We start from the raw sequence: 21,903 nt of genomic DNA on the forward strand, positions 1-21,903 counted from the left end.
CCTTTACTTAATTTATACTAAATTGTTCTTCTGTATATAAAGATAATTGAAAATGAATCTTGATGTGAATGGAATGGGAGAGGAAGCGGGAGATGGGAGGGTTGAGGGTGGAAGGGAAGTTATGGGGGGGGAGGAAGCTACTGTAATCCATAAACTGTACTTTGGAAATTTATATTTATTAAATTAAAGTTTAAAAAATGTAAAAAAAAAAAGTAGGTTGCTCAAATGAGAGTGTCTTTCTTTGATCAGCTCCCACAGCCTGCCTGGTGTGGCAATGACCATCTCTGGATGGCAATTCAGCATCCTCTGCTGTTTCTGCATAGAATCTTCACCAACCAAAATAGCAGTTTTAATTCCTGTAAACTTGGCCACTGCATCAATGTGCATGACTACTTTCTATTAAAGACAGGATAATCGCCCCTGTTGTACTTCCTCTCTTCTTTCCCACCACTTATAACATTTGTTCCTTATATTATAAGGCTTTTCACTTACTATTTGAGAAAGAGAGGAAGTCAAGGAGGCCCCTCTCATCAAGAAAGCTGACAAAGCATTCAGAGTTAAGCATGCTATTCTCTTGTTGGACATAAACTCACAGAGCACCAACCTAAGACAAAGCCACTTAGAGGCTGACTCAGTGAGACAAAACAAGACTAGTTTGTAATTTTGTCAAAGAACAGATAAATACATGATCACCGTGACACCCAAAAAACATCAAACTCCCGCTCTCTTAGCCAAGATGGGTGACTGCCACTTTGCCAATTACAGCTTTATTCTCACCCTAGTCTGCTCTCCCTATGGGTTAAGATTGAGCTGGACAATCATGCAATTGGCCCTGCTTTCTGATAACAAGTGGGTTGGAGTTCATTCATGCTTTCTTAAATCCCCCTTCAAAATACTCAAATACCATAATAAGATCTTTCTAACATCCTGTTACTGAGACACATCAGTTCGCTATGTTGATATAGGTTTTTGTCTTTGGATTTATATCTGAAAGGGAGAGGGAGAGAGAGAGAGAGAGAGAGAGAGAGAGAGAGGGAGAGAGAGAGAGAAAGAGAGAGAAAGAGAGAGAGAGAGAGAGAGAATACCTTCCATCTTCTGGTTCACTCCAAATGTCTGCAACAGCCAGGTCTGGGTGAAGTGGAAGCCAGGAACCAGGAACTCCATCCTGGTCTCCCACACAGGTGGCAGGGGCTCAAGTACTTGGGTCATATTCTGCTGCTTTTCCCAGGCCATTAGCAGGGAGCTGGATTAGAAGTGGAGCAGCGGGGACTTGAAATGGTGCCCACATGGGATGCTGGCGTCATAGGTGGCAGCTTTACCTACTATGCCACAACACCAGCCCCATAGATTCTTTAAAATCTGTTAGTTGGGGGGCAGGTGTTTGGCCTAGTAGTTCAGGCACTTTGTGGGAAGCCTGCATCCCATATAAGTGCTCAGGTTCTAGTTCCAGCTTCCTGCTAATGTACACCCCAGGAGGAAGCAGGTGATGTTATGGTTCAAGTAACCAGGCCCCTGCTACTCACATGGGAGACCTAGGTTGAGTTCCCATCTCCCAGCTTTGGACCAGCCCTGCCTTAGCAGTTGTGGTTATTTGAGATGTTAATCAGGGATGCCCATCTGATGACATCCATATAATTTGTTTCACTCTGGAATATACTGAGACATTTTCAGCAAGATTTTTGAAGGAAAGAAGCATAAGAATTTCAAGTGACATAAATAGGCACAAATTCAAGTTTTTGGAAACTAAAGCAATATTGTTGCAAGACAATGAAAAATTTCCACATAAACAGGGACAGTAAGTGCATTGAGATTTTTTTTTTTTTTAGTGCATTGAGATTTATTAAAAGGTCCTGCCATAGCAGTCAGGAGGGGAACTCCAAGGGAGGAGTTGCCCATATAACCTGCAAGTGCTGGCTCTTTTATAAACAAATAGATTCTCTGATTGGTCTCTTTCTGAGGAGTACAACTTAACCATTCAAGAGGCCAGAATAGATCAATCAACAGGTAAGGATTAGCAACTATGTCTTAGCCTGCTTTTTCACTCACCCCTCCAGCAATTCCAGGTGAGACTCCAAATATGCTGCAGGAGTTATGGAGTCAGTGTTACAGGAGCAATGGCAGGAGCAGTCTACAACTCCTAGTCACTTAGGTCTTCATCTTGTCTTGAGATATATGGCAAGTTCTTCTTGCTGGATTCTTCTGGGGGTAGCACAGCACTTTGTGTTGGGCAGCACAGCTCTCTCCTCTCTGCCAGGTTGGTGGACTTCTGCCACCTTTTGAGCTGCTGCTTCTCTTCTGTGCTGAGTTAGTGAGTGACATTCTCTCTCCCTGGCAGCCAGGGAGGTCTGTCATGGAGGGCTGCCTGCTCAACATTGCCATTGCCTAACTTGGACTTTTATGTGCTTCTAAAGCAGGAAGTTCTTCCTGATTGATCAATTTATGTGCTAATGAGGCATGCTACACGAATAAGAGAACTGACATTGGAGTAACCTTTTTTGCATGGAAGTGTGCATAGTTCTCAGTCTGGTCTGTGAAGCCACTCAAGTTTTCATTGTAAATGTTTCCCCTGTCTCCCATGTCCCCCTCCCTCAGGGCTCCAAGAAAATTGCACTGTGTTTTTTCTTTGATCTTTTTCTTTCCTTTCTGGGGGCCCCTGCAATCCCCAATATTATACATATTTTTAGGAAGAAAATGAAGTTAGTGAATGGCTTTAATAGTTGCAGATGAAAATTACTATTTGCCTCTTTATTTGGGTATGATCTATAAAGAACCTAAAGAGAAATATTCTGCCCTCCACTCACTTATCCTGTTGCTTGATTCAACATGGTACTGAGCTACAGTGTATTGCCAAGTTTTTTAAAATTCTGCAACTCACAACTTCTGGTTAAAGTCCTGGCTGCTCCACTTCCCACCCAGCTCCCTGCTGGTGAACCTGGGAATGCAGCAGCAGATGGCCCAAGTCATTAGTCCTCTGCCACCATGTGGAAGACTCAAGTGGAGTTCCTAGTGAACTCCTAGCTACCCCTGCCCCTCACCTCCCCACACCCCTGCAGCTATCTGGGGAGTGAACCAGCGGATGGAAGATCTGTTTGCCTCTTCCCTCTCCTCTATGTAATGCTTCCCTTCAAATAAATAAGTACATCTTTGAAAATAGTAAAATTAAGATGATTTATCATATAATAGGCTAATAAAGCATATTCAAAGTTGCAGTTATAGTCTCTAAAATTTGTTATTCCCTAGAAGTATATACTGAATTTAAAGGAAACTGACTTGCTTCCTTTCCACCCCAACAGTTCTGACTGAATTACCCGATCTTTCCCTTTGCTTTTTCCCACCCTTTCGCTCTCCGGAAATAGCCGAACACTTCTAGAGCTTCCCAGTCTCTCTCCGCCCCCTTACGGAAAAAGCCGAGGCAGAGTAGGGCGCCTAGGGTTCCGGCCCTTCCGGACAGCCACGGACTGCACTCGGAAGAGGAGGGGCCATTGGGATTTAAGGCCTTCACCCTATCGCTGTGCCCTCTGTCGGCGGCGTGGGGCAGCTGTAGCAGCGGTGGCGGCAGGAGGCGGCAGCTGCGCGGACGTCGTCCAAGACTGGAGCGACGTTTAAAGGAGTAGGATCGCCGGGGAGTCCGGCTTCTTCTTGTTGGAGGCCTCCCACACTTCCGTGGCCGGAGGAGGAGAAGCGGCGGCGCCGGCGCCGGGAAGCAGGTAAGGACGCGGCCTCGATCTGGGGAGGGGGCGAGGGAGTGCGCTTGCCTCCTCTGTTCCTGGGCCGCGCCTGCGTTTGCGGTCGCCTTACTTGAACCAGGAAGCGACAGAGTCGGAGCCTCTGCTCCTCCGGTTCTTTGTTTGTGCGGGCTCGGAAATGAAGAAGGGGACGAACCGAGAGCGCCGCGGCGCCCTCCGATTCGTCGACAGGGGCCAAGGGGCTGTTTATGTCCCGGGTAGGCCCTGGGGCTGTGGGGAGCCCAACACCAAGACCTTCTGGGCTTTCCCCTCGTTCCTGTGCTTTCCTTTTTGGGCCCCTTTTTCTCTGCCTAGCCCCTACTTTGATTCGTAGCTTTTCTGCCAGGCCCACCTTCCCCTTTCGGCTCCTTCTCGGGGCATAACAATGCCGCCTGCTTCGCTTCATCCTGCAACCCCCCAACGCCGCACCCTGCTATTCGCCACTTTGTACTTTCCTTGGCACCCCTTATTCCTCCCGCCGTTTCAATCTGCCATTTGGATTTGCAAGACGCTAGCTTTTCACGTGCATTGGCTTTAAAAACCTCGGTTGCAGCCGGCAGGGTACAAATGGAGAGGACGGGGGTGGAACGAGAGAGATGGAGGGGAGGGAGGTGTTCAGCTGCTGCAGGGAACCGCGTGTCGGTTTGTTTCACTTCCTCGCGGCTGGCTTTTTTATCTCTTTTCCACCTTCACCAGCCCCTCCGAACCAGCCCTTGGTCAAGGATTTGTCTCAAGGAGTGGCTTTCCATAGGTCGCAAATTTTCAGGAAGGTGTGGGTTGCTAAGAGGAACTGGTGCTGTCCCTGGGCCCACCCTGACAAGGAGGAGGGGAACACGTAAACAAGATGAAACCAAGTCCTGGTGTCACCTGGACGCATACGTTTGACGCATTCCCACACTGGAAAAGCCCATTTGCAAATAGAAAAAATTGTGGATCAGCATTCAGAAAACCAGTCTCTACATTTAAAAGTGACTTCTGGCGAAACCCCGTATTTCGGGAGGCCTGATTGTTGGCACGCTGTCCAAAGGTCGCCCTTTCTGATGAATGCCTTTTTCATAACCTGAAATTTCTTGGTACTTTTAACAGGCAACACCTCCTAACAGATGATGTTTTAAATGCTTGATTTTTAGACTTTTTCTTGCTTTTAGTTCTTAAGCTCTAATTTTAAGAAATTTAAAAGGCATTTGATGCATTCTGTCTCCTATGTGTATCCAACTTAAGCACTGTGACAGTTCAAGTCTTTTGGTAACTTTAGAGAGAAATCATATTTACAAGAAATATTTATTTACTGATGGTGCTTATCAGCTAATTATTAGTATACTATATATACATATATGTATTTTTAATATGTGTGAGTGTTGGTTTTTTGATTCTGGCATTGTTATGGGGAATATCTTATGTGAAGTACAAAAAAAAATTGTATTTGGGGGGTGGGGCACCGCAATGTGATTTACTGACACCTCTGACTTTCTAGAATAATGTCTGCTCTATTGTATTTTCATTAAGTCAGTTGATGTGACTAAAGGTCTAATACACATAATTCTTTACCAACAAAATGGAATCTTTCATGTTTTCATGCAAATAGCCTTAGGAAATGGTAAACTTTCCTTTTCCTTTGTCTTTTTTTGAATAATAGCATCTGTTGACTTCTCTTGGCACTCTGTTTAACATTCTATGTCTAGAAATTGTAAAGGTGGAGAGGTGAGGGGAGGGGTCAAAGAGATGAAGAAAGAGGAAAGATGTTTAACAATTTTCAAGAATAGGCACTCCAAATTAAATAAGAGCGGAAATACGGGAAGTTGAGAGATAATTGTCAGTATTTGTAAATGTCTTTGGCTTCAGGGAGTAATTTTTGAATATGATCTTAAAGATAGGAGTAAAAATTTAGAAAGTGTATATCAGACTCATTGTTGGATACCAACCTTTTATTTACAGATGAACTTGTGCGTTCATGGTGAAGCTTTTCCTTAAAACACTTTTAAGATAAAAATTAACTTTTCATCTCTTCTTGAGGAGAAAACCCAAATTAGGGACTAAGAAAATTCTTATCTTTAAAAAGTAGTTATTGGAAATGTATGTATCTGGGATTCAAAGGAAGGTGACAATGAGATTATTGTTCCTATTGGCATAGTGTTTTAAAAGTAGCTTCAGAGGGTGGGTATTTTTGGTTAAGACGTCCCTCAGGATGCCTGTATCCCATATTGGAGTGCCTGGGTTTGAGTCCCAGCTCCACTCCTGATTCCTGCTGATGTGTACCAGCAGGTAATGGCTCAAGTACTTGGATCCATGCCACCCATGTGGGAGATGTGGATGGAGTTCCTGGCTCCTGACTTTGGTCTGGCCCAACCTCAGCTGTTGCATTTAAGGAAGTAAACCACCTGTCACTCTCTATATCTTTATCTCTGTATCTCTGTAAATTTTTAAAAAAATCATTCTCACTTGACTCTTCTTAGCAGGGATATGAGTTTTGATACGTGGTCTAAAAGCCAGCTTGTATGAACAATTTCTAAAAAAGCCAAAAAGTTATGCCACATTTCATTTAAAATCTGAATAAACTAATGATTTCATAGCTTAAATTCTGAATGATAAAGTGGTTTTGTTTTTTCTGCCTAATCCTCTCCCATCCTCTCTTCATCCTTTTCTCTTATAGGATGGAGAGTAGAAAACTGATTTCTGCTACAGACATCCAATATTCCGGCAGTCTTCTCAACACCTTGAATGAGCAACGTGGCCATGGCCTCTTCTGTGATGTTACTGTTATTGTGGAAGACCGAAAATTCCATGCCCACAGGAATATTCTTTCAGCTTCCAGTACATACTTCCATCAGCTTTTCTCCGTTGCTGGGCAAGTTGTTGAACTGAGTTTTATAAGAGCAGAGATCTTTGCCGAAATTCTTAATTATATCTATAGTTCTAAAATTGTGCGTGTTAGAGCAGATTTGCTTGATGAGTTAATTAAGTCAGGCCAGTTATTAGGAGTAAAATTTATAGCGGAGCTTGGTGTCCCATTGTCACAGGTTAAAAGCATCTCAGGTACAGCTCAAGATGGCAGTGCTGAAGCCATACCTCCTGGTTCTAATGATAAGAACCTTGTAATACAAAAATCAAAAGAGGAGGCCCAAGATAATGGGGCTACCATAATGCCTATTATAACAGAGTCTTTTTCATTATCTGCTGAAGATTATGAAATGAAAAAGATAATTGTTACTGATTCTGATGATGATGATGTCATTTTCTGCTCTGAGGTTTTGCCTGCAAAGGAGACCTTGTCAAATAACAATGCCGTGACACAGGTCCAGCCTAACCCAGGCCCTGTTGCTGTTTCAAATGCTGTACCTTGCACTAACAATAACTCTACCCCTTTAACAAATACAACACCTACTCAGAAATTTCCTACTCCTGTAAATCAGGCAACTTTGAGCCAAACACAGGGAAGTGAAAAATTGCTGGTGTCTTCAGCTCCAACACATCTGACTCCCAATATTATTGTGTTAAATCAGACACCACTTACTACACCACCAAATGTCAGTTCTTCACTTCCAAATCATACGTCCTCTTCAGTCAATTTACTTGTGCAGAATCAGCAGACCCCAAACAGTGCCGCTTTAACAGGAAAGAAGGCCAGTGAAGAGGAGGAGGAGGAAATAATAGATGATGATGATGACACTATTAGCTCCAGTCCAGACTCAGCAGTCAGTAATACATCTTTGGTCCCACAGGCTGATACCTCCCAAAATACCACTTTTGATGGATCGTTGGTACAGAAGATGCAGGTTCCTACACTTCTGCAAGAACCACTTTCCAATTCCTTAAATATTTCAGATATAATTACTAGATTCACTAATGACCGAGGCTTAGGATCAAAACATCTAATGGAGGGTCAGAAGATCATTACTTTAGACACAGCTACTGAAATTGAAGGCTTATCGAATGGTTGCAAGATTTATGCAAATATCGGTGAAGATACTTATGACATAGTGATCCCTGTCAAAGATGACCCAGATGAAGGAGAGTCCAAACCTGAGAATGAGACACCAAAAACATCTGGCAATGAAACAGCAAACAAACGTATGAAAGTAAAACATGATGATCACTATGAGTTAATAGTAGATGGAAGGGTCTATTATATCTGTATTGTTTGTAAAAGGTCATATGTCTGTCTGACAAGCTTGCGGAGACATTTTAACATTCATTCCTGGGAGAAGAAATATCCGTGCCGTTACTGTGAGAAGGTGTTTCCTCTTGCAGAATATCGCACGAAGCATGAAATTCATCACACGGGAGAGCGAAGGTATCAATGTTTGGCGTGTGGCAAATCTTTCATCAACTATCAGTTTATGTCTTCACACATAAAGTCAGTTCATAGTCAAGATCCTTCTGGGGACTCGAAGCTTTATCGTTTGCATCCATGCAAGTCTTTACAGATCAGACAATATTCCTACCTTTCTGATAGGTCAAGTACTGTGCCTGTAATGAAGGATGATGGTATTGGGTATAAAGTTGATGCTGGAAAAGAACCTCCTGTGGAAACCACATCTAATACTCAGAACAAGCCAATGACCTGGGAAGATATTTTCATTCAGCAGGAAAATGATTCAATTTTTAAACAGAATGTAACAGATGGCAGTACTGAGTTTGAATTTATAATACCAGAATCTTACTGAACTACTTTGAAATATCAGAAAGTTTGGTTTGGATACAGGGGCAGGGATTTCCAAAGACCTGTGAAACAAATTATGGCTAAAACAAGTTAATTTGATCTGCCATTTCATCTGAAGGTAGTCTAGTTTGATTATTTGTTGATAATTTTAGAAGCAAATTTTTCTGAAAGTTTGAGTAGAAATTGAGAAGTCCCCTTCCTCCAGTATCTGTTTATATATTTAGCATTCAGCTCATTTAAAAGAGACAAAAATTTTAAAGTGTGGAGAGATAGTTTCCTGAGTAGAATTTGAAGTGGTCTGAATGTTCTTTAAAAATAACTGGAGTTACTAGCATACCTAGTACATCTTATAACTTTCCCCTTCCATGTTAGCACTTTACTGCTGAAATAATTTTCTCAACATTGAAACTATAAATGGGTGTTGTGTCTTGTATCTGTCATAACAAGTAAAGAACTTCTAAAATTGTTCTGGAAGATTTCAGAATAAGTCTCCATTTGGTTGTTTATTCTGCTAGTTCAGTGGATAACAACCTCCTGCCACCCTCCTCCCATAAAAATGGCCAGAGTCTTGTCATCTGAAGAATAAATTAGTTTTAGCAGATTAGATTAGATTAATCCTTTTATTGCCAGTCTGTAAAAGACTTTGGTGGCTAGACCACTATATACCTCTGCAATGTGATCTCTGCAAAGCACAAAATGGAAAAAGACACTTCTGTAATACAGACAGGAGAAATTGAAAAGTTCTGTTGTCGTACTTATTTTTAATTCTGTGCTCTTACATGATAAAGACAAAATGAAACTGCAGATTACCTTTTTGCTCATAATGGTTAAAAATATTCTTGTGACATTTTTCAAATTTTGGATCTGAAAGCCACCAAATCTTTTAATTATGTATAAGTTTTATAAACAATGGATTCTACAGATGAGATGCTTATTTTGGGCAGGAGGTTACTGGCATATATTTTAAATGTTCGTATTACTTAGAATCTCCAGGAAGTTATCAATTTGACATAGTTGAAGCAGTAATATAGTATTTTTCTTTCCACAAGATCGTTTAGGTTTTTACCCCTACTAAAGTAAGTTCCATTCCATCTGCAAATTTCTACAATATTATAGCAATCAGAAACTACATATGGAATGTTATATAGGCTTGTCAATTCTCATTTATCTTGACAATAAATACCACCTTTCTTCCTTGTAAAATGACCCATATTTAAACATTTAGAAAATAAAGCTAAAACTTATTGAAGAGCTAGTACTAAAAGGAAGCAGGTTGGAACAAATACTTAGCCTAGAATTTATAACAGAGTTAACTTGTTGAAATTCTGTAAATGAATGTTTTACAAGGGAAAAAATTAATAGAAAAAAATTGTTGTGTATAGTTATTAGTTATTTGTAACCTTAAATATTTCTTATTTCAGCATAGATATTTTCTTCTTACTATGTGTTTTAAAAAATAGTCTATCTTGACTTTGAACTTAAAGCTTTAATAATAATTTTTCATGTATACATCATTCTGATGGTAAGCTAGATTGAAAGATAATAGTTTCAGAGTTTTTTTACTTTGATAGCTGAGGAGATCAGGCATTGGTATTTGCAATAGTACAAGAAAAAAGATAAATAATCTTTTGCTTACCAAGGGGTAGAGTAATGCTCATATACCTGTTTTCTGTTCTGTGAGTCCAGGTCTTCAAAACATTTTGTAAAACTAATAACCCTTGGAAAACTTGGAAATTACCTTATAACTTAAAGAATCTGTGGTCTTTGAAGTCACAGTATATATTTCCTTTGTGTATAGATAACTGGTAATAGTACACTTTGACAACAGGGTGCACTCTGAAATGTTCTCAGTGGAAATATGTTTCATTAATGCTGTTTCACCAGTTAGACATAATTACTTCTGCCAGTGTGAACGATAATGATGCCAGCAGAATTTCCAGACCTCTCAGATTCCACTGCTAGGAAATTAAATTTGTCCTAATAATAGTTGACGGTTTCTACAAGCCTATTATGACAAACCAGGAATCAATTCTGTAATGGAAAAGTATTCTGAATAATATTTATAAGGTTATTTGCTGCAGCTGTACTCTGTGTAAATTTTGAATATGAAAGTTAAACTCTGCCCACTAAAGGTATTTTCTGGAGTTTTTTGGGAGGAGGAAAACTGGAAAATTAAATTGTAATTTTGCTAGAAGACTCTTAATTGCATGTATCTCAGGGTCTTCAGTTTTTCTAGAACTTATCCAAAGTTCAGAGTTTATGTGGAATACTCCTTTGGGGTGAACTTCAGTATTTATTGTAATTGAACTTGTAGCAAGATGCTGTTTAAAATTTGCCATGGGGTTTTTCTATTTTATACTCAGCTTTCTGGCTATTTGAGCTTTTCTTTCAAATTTGCATCAATGCTGAATTTCTGGTAAATATTCAGGATAGGAAGTTTGTTATATAAATAACAAAATGAAAATTCTCCAGAGTTAAAGACAGAGAGAGAAAGAGATCTTCTGTCTTCTGGTTCACTTCTGCTCCCCAGATGGCCAAAACCACCAGGGCTGAGCCAGGTAGAAGCCAGCAACCAGGAGTCAGGAGCTTCATCTGTGTCTCCCACATGGGTGCAGGGGCCTAACCAGTTGGGCCATCTTTTGCTGCTTTTCCCAGGCCATTTAGCAGGGAGCTGAATCAGAAGTGAAGCAGCCAGGGCACAAACCAGTGTCTATATGGGATGCTAGTATCACAGGTGGTGGCTTTACCTGCTACGCCATAATGCTCCCCCCCTCTTTTGTTCTTTTTTTTCCTTTTTCTTTCTTCCTTGTTTTTCTATTTTTTAAAGACTAAAATATATTTTAAGCAGTTATCATTTTGGTGTTGACATCCCCCATGTACAGCCCCTATGAGGAAATGTCATATTTTTTCCTGTGGTACCAAAAAATTTTAAAAAGGTAAACATTGAGCAAGGTATTGCCAAAGCATACATATTCTAAAGAATTAAATGCTAACTGAACACCACTGGCTTCCCCTCCTCTGTAAATCATATTAAATCTTGTTCATTTCCCCCAATACTGTTCATACTTGTACAATCTTCCTGTCATGACTTTAAGTTCTACTTTTCATGAACCATTACCTGATACTAGTTTATAGAGTTTCTTATGGCAAAAATAAAAATGTTTTCATTCTAATTTTTGAGTGCACTTTTATTTCAGAAATCACATAGGCTTTTATATTGTTTTTCAGGTTTTTTTTTTTTTTTTTTTTTGTAGCAGGAGACAGACTATATTTCTGATGGCAGCATGGAAAATTTTCCATTAGATTTTATATGTTGATTATTCATTCTCCCATTGTATCTTGAACTACAATACTCAAATGAATCAGCCGCTATCCAGTGCTTTAGAGAATTTTCTATACTTTGTGTAGATAATCATGAGGATACATGTAAATGGATAAGGAGGATGATTTTATTAATTTGAAACATCACAAAAGCAGTCTGAATTTTCCAACATGGCAGTGATACAGATTTTTAAGCAACATCCAGTTCATAAAGTTTTGGATTAATATTTTAATATTTCATGCCCAGTTCAATACTTTAAAGCAGAATTAGGAATTAAGCAGTAAATATTACAAAATGCAGTCAAATACATGTTGGAGATACAAATTCCTTCATTACAGCAAATGTTTTGCAAAACAGTAAAGCAGCAAATATTTTTCTAAGGTAACGTGCACTTTATATAATTCAATGTAATAAAAAAAGAAGCTGCTCAAATTAAGTGTTACAAAATCTATACTGTTTCAAGTTATTTTGTAAAGTAAGAAAAATACATAGAAATGAGTTATAGAATCTTAACATTTTAAGAAATGTGATAAATGTAGGGTATTTTGTGTAATGGTGCCTTTTAAAAAACTAAATGTACACATTCACTAAAGCAAAAGGTTAAGTGTAAACAGCAAAAAATATATTTGAGTATTCTAACAAGTCAATATTTGTATTGTAAGTTGGTTATTAGACACTATTAAAATCCAATAGAATTTGAATATGCTCAGCACTGTAAAAAATAATAGTTATTTTGTATAATGCAAAAGGATTATAGTTTTTCAGATTTGCAATCTGGATAAGACAACATGATTCTGAAAATTAAACTGGATATTTTGCAAACATTGAACAATGAGTGCACTTGTTGTGATTTGGGGATTCTTGATGGCCAGGTGTCTACAAGGTAGATGGGAGCACCAGCGTTTGTCTGCTACCTCAAATCCATCAAGTCAGGAGGTAGCAAAATTGGCTGGAAATTTTTCCAGTATGTGTTCTGTGTTTGCAAAACTGTCTTAATTAAGTACCCTTCTGAAGCCCCGGTATTTTTACATTATACGTAGGATTATCAGTCTTCCTTTAAATGTATTCTCAGGTTAACATAAGATGACAATGAAAGTGTTCATCCTAAAGTGAAGGAATGGGTGCTAAAGTGTTTTAAACTCATCAAATTGATGGTTTAAAGCTATGTAAATTAAATGAATTGTAAAATTGGCCAGTGTACCAAATGGATTTTAAATCTATGGTGATACCTAAGAATTTGTCACGTTGGGTACATTTGAGATTTTACAGACTTGATGTGCCATTGTAACACTTTCATAATGTTGAATTGAACACTATCTTGATTGGTTTTAACAGAAAAAAGGGCCAATAAGAGCAATGGTATTAAAATACAGATGATTCTTCTGGGGTGAGGTGCAGGATACGTGCGGTTTGCTGGGGCTGAAGCACAGTAGTTGAAGATTAAATAGTCACAACAATTAGTAACAATTCATGTCACAACCCAAGAACCTAATCTAACATTTTAAAACTGAATTTCAATCATAAGATTTATATCTCCTGCAGCAAATTTTCTAATAATGCAACTTGTAATCGAACCACTGTCTCCTAAGTTGTCAGATTTCTTACTGAGATCTGCTTAAAATATATCACATGTTGCTCTGCTTCTGGAACAATCAGTCATGTTCTCTTACTACTCAAGGGAATATTGCACTTTTCCCTTTAGGAGGTAACAAAAACTGAGCTGAATGGTCTCAAAGTTGTTTTTACAATACAAAGAAAAAAGGAGTAAGATAGGGGCAGCTTTTTTTCCACAAGCAGACAAAATCTTAGCCAGAACTCTCTGTATTGGAACTACTGGGTAGCCCCATCACCTGGGAAATGTTCCTTAGAGACTGACTTCAGTGGTAGGGAAAGAGCGCTTATAAGCCAGATGCTTCCACCAGGGTGCTAGGGTGGCAATCTGTCAAAGGCCTGAGGACAACACTCCTTTACATAAACTAAAATAGATGGTAACCACACATTTGCTCAGTACAGAGGTGGAACATAGGGTAAGGCAGGTCCAAACATGACAAGCTTCTTGCTGGGCTGGCTCCCCAGCCTTGTTTAGTGTGAGCTGCCCTCCTTGAAGTGTTGGATTCTGCAGTGCTAAGGAATAAGCTTCATCTCTTTCTTTCCCTAGCCTGTCTGGCCATTTGTAAAACCTTATGCATAAGAGTCACTTTAAATTTTGTACCCTACTTACTTCCACTAAAGCAGAAATACAAAAGCCACAATAATCTCAATAGTGAGCAGGTATTCCTCTTTAGGGACTGTAAGGTGGTGGCTTTTCAAAAGGTGGATAGTAGGGAGGAGAGTAACGGGGTGGTGCACTCGAAGACCACATGTAGCTGGGTGAGGGAGAAGCAGACTGGGGCTCATCAGAAAGTCCAGAAGGGGGAGAGGATGGAAAGACGCTGGAATGCTGTGTAATAAAAAGAAAACATTAATTTATGCAGTGATTTTATAATTCCCCAATCACCCAAGTCATTACAATTTTAAAATGACAGAGCTGGCCTTCAGCCTAGTGGCTAAGATGACTGCATCCCACAGGTCAGTGGGTTCAGTTCCTGGCTCAAGCTCCTGACTCCAGTTTAACGCTAACAAAGACTCTGGTAGGGAATAATGATGGCTCAGTTAATCTGGGCCCTGTCACACATGTGGGAGGCCTGGATTGAGTTCCTGGCTCCCAGCTTGGGCACTGCTGTGGTGGGTATTTGGGGAGTGAACCGGCAGATGGAAGGATGGGAGTGTGTTTTCTCTCTCCCTCCTCCCTTCCATTCTTCTCCCAAATAAATATAATTAAGAAGAACACAGATCAAGTCTGTTTCTGATTGAAATGCCTCCTAAATTTTATAAAGTTACTAAGGGACTTGAAACAGGAAGGCCTATGTTCTCATAGTCAGCCAGGTTGCAAGTCTCACATGGAGAACTTGGAATCCCCTGACTTGCCGGTGCTGTGGCGCAGTGAGTTAACGCTCTGGCCTGAAGTGCTGGCATCCCATATGGGCGCCGGTTCTAGGGCCAGCTGCTCCTCTTCCAATCCAGCTTTCTGCTATGTCCTGGTATAGCAGTAGAAGATGGCCCAAGTCCTTGGACCCCTGCACCCGCGAGGGAGACCCGGAAGAAGTCCTGGCTCCTGGCTTCGGATCGGTGCAGCTCCTGCTGTTGCGGCCATCTGGGGAGTGAACCAGCAGATAGAAGACCTCCCTCTCTGTCTCTACCTCCCTCTGTAACTCTTGTCTTTCAAATAAATAAAATAAATCTTAAAAAAAAGAATTCCTAGACCTAGGAGACAACATGGTGTGTTGGGTTACTTGAATGCCAGCATCCCATATGGGCACCAATTCAAGTCCCTGCTTCTCTGCTTCTGATCCAGCTCCCTGCTCCCTACTAATGCACCTGGGCCCCTGCACCCACCTAGGAGACCCATATGAAGTTCCTGGCTTCAGCCTGATCCAGCCCCAGCTGTTGTGGCCATTTGCAGAGTGAACCAATGGATGGGAGATTCTCTCTCTCTCTCTCTCTCTCTCTCTCTTTTAAATAAATAAATAAGTTAATAAATCTTTAAAAAAGAATTCCTGACCTTGATCTCCACATCTAGTCAGACAGTTCTGTTGCTATGTGGTCTCTTGAACCCATCACTCCCTTTTCTATGTTTATACCTCAAGCCTTCAATACCTCTCCCCTAAATGCTGGCAGCAGCATCTCAACCAGTCTTCAAAAAGGTACTCTGGGCCTGTAACATTAAATGAGTTAAAGTCACTGATCCCTGGGAAAGTCTTTGCTATAAGGATATATCACAGGGAAGTAGCACAGTGGTCAGAAGCCCATTTCATAGGAAAAAAAAAAAAACTCAGGCCAGATTAAATGGAACTGGGATCTCTCATTTTCTCTTCCACCTTAATTTCCAACCCATCACCCCCAAGTGCAGGGTAGATTGGAGAGCAAAGAGCAACCAAGGCACAGAGGTAAGAATGAATAGCAATATGTCAGGTTACAGAGACACTGAGGCCTCAATTTTCCTTTGTATTGTCCAACTTTAGTAGTCTTTGGGAAAGGAGCAGATATGGATTTTTAAAAATACCCAATGAATGGGCATGTTAGGAGTCATTTGCGTTTTTACCCTGGCCCATATATATCCTTGACCCTAATGATCTTCCTGTTTAAATAGAGTTGGCCTGTTCTTATTTCATTGGAGTATCTCCCAGAATTCAGAACAATGTTTGGCAAGTAGTAGTTGCTCAATAAATCTTGAATGAGTGAATATAACTTCAGGAGTACATAAGATGAATTTGGCATGCTTTGAAAAATAAAGTAGAAGTATTTTCAAAGAATATGGTCACATCCTGTGAGTACTTTTGCCTTACTTCAGTGGTAGAGAGGGGCTGAGGTAAGGTCTGAAGCCTGTAGGGGTCTATAAGGGATGGTAAGAGGAAGGAAGTTAGATTCAGGCTCTCAGGAAGAGTGAACATAAGCCAACAAACAGAGCAGGAGAACGGCAATTATTCTTTTGTGTCTTGCACAAAAGTATTACAAGGAACTTGTATATTAAAACAAAAACACTAAAATTTCTAAACTTTTCAAGAGTTCAAGGTCTATTGGTGAGTGGGGTGGGTAGGGGCAATGGAAGGTTCACACTTTCACTTCATGCTATAAGCCACAGAGACTTTTCGAGGCTTGCAGCAATCTAGAGTCAGCCTTGACATTTCTGTAGCCTGAAACCATTTGGCTGATTCTCTTTATCCCCAGTCCTGTGCTCTGCACTTCTGGGAAAAGGGTGTCTAGGTTTCTAGGTGTTGCCTGAGACATTGAAATACCTGTTTCTTACAAAATAATATTGGGACCCAGAAGAGACTAGCTGAGGCTGGTGTTGTGGCACAGCAGGTTAAGCTGCCACCTGCAATGCCAGCATCCCAAGTGAGTGCCAGTTCAAGTACCAGATGCTCCATTTCCAACCAAACACCCTGCTAATGCACCTGAGAAAACAGCTGAAGATGGCCCAAGTACCTGGGCCCCTGCTATCCACATGGAAAACCAGGATGGAGTTCCAGGTTAGTGGCTTTGGCCTGGCCTAGCCCTGGCCATTGCAGCCATTTAGGGAACGAACAAGCATAGAAGATATCTCCCCCCCCCCATAACTCTCCCTTTCAAATAAATAAATAAATAAGTTTTTTTAAAGTTTTATTTATTTACTTTGAAAGAGTTACACACACAGAGAAAGAAAGAAAGAAAGAGAGAGAGAGAGAGATTTCCCATCAGCTGGTTTACTCCCCAATTGGCCGCAATGGCCGGAGCTGCGCCAATCTGAAGCCAGGAGCCAGGAGCTTCTTCCAGGTCTCCCACACGGGTGCAGGGGCCCAAGGGCTAGGGCCATCTTCCACTGCTTTCCCAGGCCACAGCAGAGCTGGATCAGAAATGGAACAGCCAGGTCTCAAACCGGCACCCATACGGGATGCCAGCACTGCAGGTGGTGGCTTTACCTGCTATGGCACAGGACTGGCCCCATAAATAAGTATTTTTATAAGAGAGAGAAAAAGACTGTAGTTGCCACCATCCACCTCCACCTCCTCTGCAACCCCATCCATTATTTCACTCTGAGTGAGGGATTGATAGGGTCCTAGAATATGGAAAGCCTTTAAAGGCAAAACTGCTTGAGGCAGTTGACTCAAGATAAGCCATGTGTTTTCCTAAAAACTCAGTTTTTCTCCTCCCTCCAAGAAGAAATCCTTTTTAAAACATCAGTAGAGCCACTTGTCATTTAAAAACTGATATGAGGGCCAGCACTGTGGCGCAGCGGGTTAACGTCCTGGCCTAAAGCGCCGGCATCCCATATGGGTGCCAGTTCTAGTCCCAGCTGCTCCTCTTCCAATCCAGCTCTCTGCTGTGGTCTGGGAAAGCAGTAGAGGATGGCCCAAGTCCTTGGGCCCCTGACCCGCCTGGGAGACCCGGAAGAAGTCCTGGCTCCTGGCTTCGGATCAGCACAGCTCCAACCGTGGCGGCCATTTGGGGAGTGAACCATCAGATGGAAGACCTCTCTCACTCTCTCTCTGCCTCTCCTCTCTCTGTGTAACTCTCAAGTAAAATAAATAAATCTTTAAAAAAAATTAAAAAAAAACTGATGGGGTCTAAGAAATGTGTCATTCAGTTATTCCATTACTGTGAACATCATAGAGTGTGCATACACAAACTAAGACAACTGCAACATCACCAGGTGATATAATCTTAGGGTATCACTGTTGTCTATGTGGTCTGTCACTGACCAAAATGTGTTTACGCAGCACATGACTACAGTAATTTCCCAATTTCCACTCCTTGATCCCCCAAACTCTTCCTTCCTCCTTCTCTCCCTCTTTCCTCTTCTGTTGCCTTTCTCAACTAAGAATTCTCTCCTAACCATAGAGGAGAGTGTAAGCTACCAAGTTTCTCTGCCCAAGCATGTGGCACTCACCCCTTCAAAAATCCCACTACAGGAACGGTGAGAGGCAGCAGGCTAGTTTTAGGTGTTCCCAACCACAGTTGGGTGGGGCAAGTTTCCTGCAATAGAGCTAAAGCCAGTTCTGTTCTGAGAGATATGAAAAAGCTTCTGTGGCAGCAGCTGCCATGGGTGGTAGTTGTATATTGTATACTCCAATAAAAAAGGGGGTAGTACAATGACCCTTGGGTTTTCACTTCTCAGTTTCATGTCTGGGAAGTATTGGGGTGGCAGAAGCGGGGAGATGATTCTCACTTCCCTTTGAGGATGCTGGGAGTCTTAAGGATAAAACTGAAGGGTTCCTGGCAGAGCAGTTCACACACCATTAGAGTTGAAGAGAGGGGCACAGAATCAGAGCATAGCTTCCTAGCAACAGGCAGGCACCTTGGGAAAGATTCTGCTTTGCTGCATTTGGGGAGCTGGAATCATGAATTTAAGTTCCTGCCTGAGAGTCTGACTTTACTAATGTGATGGGCACCTCAGGAGAACAGAGCTTTGAATTAAGTGCCAGAAAGCATGGATTCAGTGCTGGGCCTAGTCAGCTCTAACTTCCTAAGCTGCTTCTGAGAGGTTAGGGTGGCCTATATGCTGTGGGTACTAACAATAAGCCCTACCCTTTCAGGGACAGACAGCTCTCCTCTCCCACCTTAGCCTGCCTCCTGTCAGCCTGGTAACTGACCCTCACTCTTCAAGATCACTGTGTGTATCTGTCAAGGCATGTTTCTCTCTTGAGGAACATTGTGGGCAGAGACTCCAAAAAGAGCCCTAATTGGTTAGTGATAATGGCTAGCCAGAGACAGGGTGTCCCAAAGGTAATATACAGGATCTGTTTGTTCTTTCCTTCTCCCTCTGCTCTGTCCCCAGAAAGAAAAGACTAGAGAATTGGAGATAAGAGTGGATAAGAGGAAGAAGAGAAAGAGGGGCAGGAACAAGAGAAAGAAAGGAAAAATTTGGCAGAAGTGGAGGAAAAAGGAAAAAGTTGAGTGACAGCAGCAACAGCCTTATAAGGCTCTTAGCAATCTGTCCCATAAATTGCTTTCTACAGGATTAAAGCAATCCTTTTACTAAATGAGCCCAATTTATAATGAGTCATTTTTACTGGCTAAGGTGAACCTAGTATACCCTCTTGTGATTTAATGAAAAGCGTCAAAGAGGTGCTTACATTTTGCAGAGGTTGAGACTTTTGTTTTAAACTTAAAAGTGACAGTTAACACAATGGACAAGAAAGAGACTAGTCCATTGTTACAGTTAAAAGTACAGGGACTGGCCTAGTATGCTAAACTGGAAATTGTGGCTTGGAATCTTAAGGGATTTATGTAAAGCTACACTTGGTTCAATCTTTCAGCAGAAATAAAAACTGATGCTTTATACCTTGCAGAATTTGGGACTGCTTCCCAAAAGGGGTAGTAGATTAATGAGTGCAAAGGGCAAAAGAAATGATTGCTGAAGAAATGAGCAACAAGGCAAAGGTACTATCATCTTGTATCCTTTCAGCCTTGGAGTATAGGGAGTTCATTTGAAGCAGACACCTGGAATCCAATATATTAAATAGAGTCCTGTTTCTGTAACTTTATCAACTCAAAGTTTCCTCAGCTCCAAATAAACAGACCCAAGTCCTTGCCCATGTCCAACCACAGGAAATGTTCCCCAATCTTCCTAATTGGGTAGCTATGCAATATGGGCATGACTTTGAGAGATTAAAATACAAGATCGAGGACAAGAGCTGTGGTGCAATGGGTTAAGCTGCTGCATGCAGTGTTGGATCCTATATGGGTGCCAGTTCATCTCAGCTGTTCCACTTTCCATACAGCTCCCTGCTAATTTGCCTGGAAAAGCAGTGAGTGATGGCCCAAGTACTTGAGCTCCTGTACCCACATGAAAGACATGAATGAAGCTTCTGGCTCTTGGCTTTGGCCTGACCCATCGCTGACTATTACAGCCATTTGGAAAGTGAATCAACAGATGGAAGATGCATATTTCTCTCTCCCTCTCTCTTCCTCTCCCTCTCTCTCTCTCTATTTCTATAACTCTGCCTTTCAAGTAAATAAATAAATATTTTTTTAAAAAAATACAAGCCTGTAAGTCTTTTTTCTCATCCTTTTATTAGCCTCAGAGTAAAAAAGAAACAAACCACCAAACCCAAAGTCACATAAATAACCCGATTTGGAAATGACCAAAATAGAGAAATCGTTTAAAAGAAAGTGTAGAAATGTCAATTTTCTGGCTATAACTTAGGTCATTTCAATCTGAGAAGAGCATGAAGGAGTTCTGGCCATTTGGGCAAAGGTTTGTGCCTCTGGTGGTTTTATTGTCAGAGCTGGTATATGTTTGCGGACTGCTTTCTGTTTACCTACAAACGTAAGCAGACAATCCCTGGTCTCTTGACTTTTTGATAAAGATTGGTATTTTCTCCTATGAAACTATAAAGGAGTGGAACTATAAAGGAATGGACCTTGGTGAACAAAAGAAAGCTCAACTCAAATACCAAAATGAAACTCGATTTAAGTTCTAGAGGGATACAAATCACTTAAAACCATACCCCTCAAGATATACCATACAACTATAAAGTCTCCTAATAGAAAGCGCAAAAAACAGCTTGAGCCCAGGGAAAGAGTTGGGAGATGTACAAGAACTATCTAGGCAGACCCTGAATTGGGGAATGCATGAAGGGAGGGAATCCCTTTTCAATGGAGATGGATTTAATAAGAAAGAGATCCTTTCTAAGGTCATTATTAGGATGCCTATAATTTAAACCAGTAGACAAGTATAAATATTCTGAAATTGACTACAGAAAAGATTTATACTACATTTAGATTCACAGTTTCTCCAAAGAATCCCTCAAGCTAATCTCTGGTATCAGGTGGCCCTGGATATAAACACTTACTCCTCCACTCATTAGCTCTGTGACTTTGAGAAAGTCACTTAACCTCTCCATGATTCAGTCATCTCGTCTTAAAACTGACAATGACATAAGTACTTCCCTCAGAGGACTAAATGACTGAAAGACATGTAATGCACTTAGCACAACATTTGGTACATAGTAAGTGTTCAAAGAATAATATCTGTTATTAAAAAGTAGAGACTTCTAGGGACGGATGTTTGGCTTAGCAGTTAACACATCCACGTCCTATATCAGAGTACCTAGGATAAGTGCCTCTGGTTTCTGAATCCAGCTTCCTGCTAGTGCAGATCCTGGAAAGTATCAGGTGATGGCTCAAGTAATTGGATCCCTGCCATCCACATGGGGGATCTGGATTGAGTTCCTGGCTCCTGGCTTCAAGCCTCAGCTCAGTCTTGGCCCAGCATTGGTCTATCCCAGCTGCCACAGGCTTCTGGGTAGTGAACCAGTGGATGGGAATTCTCATTCTCTATATGTCTGTCTCTCTTCATCTCAAATAAATAAATCAAGTGAATATTCAAAGTAGGTAGATGTTTCTATAATCCCTGAAGTCCCTGTCACAAGTCACCATGTAAGTTTGGACTAGGTGACTAAATCTGGATCCCTTTTCTGGGTTAGGTACCCTGTTTCCATAGCATTCTGGGTAACTGTCTATTTATATTTTTGTCCCCATTTCTGTCACTTGATATTCCTCCCAAATCCACAGAATGATGTCTTAATGTAAGGACTGTCTCCAACCTCTATATACACAGCTGGTAGTATATTGCCTGGCACATGGGAACACGGAGGAAATAGCGATTGTAACCA

At 41.1% G+C, this 21,903-nt stretch overlaps 2 protein-coding genes across 14 annotated transcripts in view; one reads left to right on the top strand and one right to left on the bottom strand.

The window, feature by feature from the left end:
• The first annotated feature begins 3,389 nt into the window (after positions 1 to 3,389).
• Positions 3,390 to 20,266, top strand: ZBTB33 (zinc finger and BTB domain containing 33). Of its 2 annotated transcripts, XR_016228185.1 has the most exons (3): positions 3,505 to 3,707; positions 6,376 to 6,570; positions 20,008 to 20,266. XR_016228185.1 is itself a non-coding variant. In XM_002720400.6 (2 exons), exon 2 carries the CDS (start codon positions 6,377 to 6,379, stop codon positions 8,387 to 8,389), a length of 2,013 nt encoding a protein of 670 aa, XP_002720446.1. In that variant the 5' UTR covers positions 3,390 to 3,707; position 6,376; the 3' UTR covers positions 8,390 to 11,558. The 2 variants fall into 2 exon arrangements, 1 of the variants encoding a protein (XP_002720446.1); XM_002720400.6 differs by lacking the exon at positions 20,008 to 20,266 and having other exon boundaries at positions 3,390 to 3,707; positions 6,376 to 11,558.
• TMEM255A (transmembrane protein 255A) overlaps positions 11,813 to 21,903 on the bottom strand; it is a 67,962-nt gene continuing 57,871 nt past the window's right edge. For all 12 annotated transcript variants that reach the window (XM_089324577.1, XM_089324569.1, XM_089324568.1 and 9 more), the window contains one exon: positions 11,813 to 14,147. In XM_089324577.1, the coding sequence (XP_089180703.1) occupies positions 13,989 to 14,147 (159 nt within the window). In that variant the 3' untranslated portion in view covers positions 11,813 to 13,988. The remainder of the gene's footprint in view (positions 14,148 to 21,903) is intronic.

The sequence above is a fragment of the Oryctolagus cuniculus genome, chromosome X (assembly GCF_051225735.1).
Source record: "Oryctolagus cuniculus isolate XC-2025 breed Fujian yellow rabbit chromosome X, ASM5122573v1, whole genome shotgun sequence".
Taxonomy (NCBI): domain Eukaryota; kingdom Metazoa; phylum Chordata; class Mammalia; order Lagomorpha; family Leporidae; genus Oryctolagus; species Oryctolagus cuniculus.

Bases quoted from the DNA above. Each gene is read 5' to 3' on its own strand.
- ZBTB33 (XM_002720400.6), top strand. From the start codon at position 6,377: ATGGAGAGTAGAAAACTGATTTCTGCTACAGACATCCAATATTCCGGC.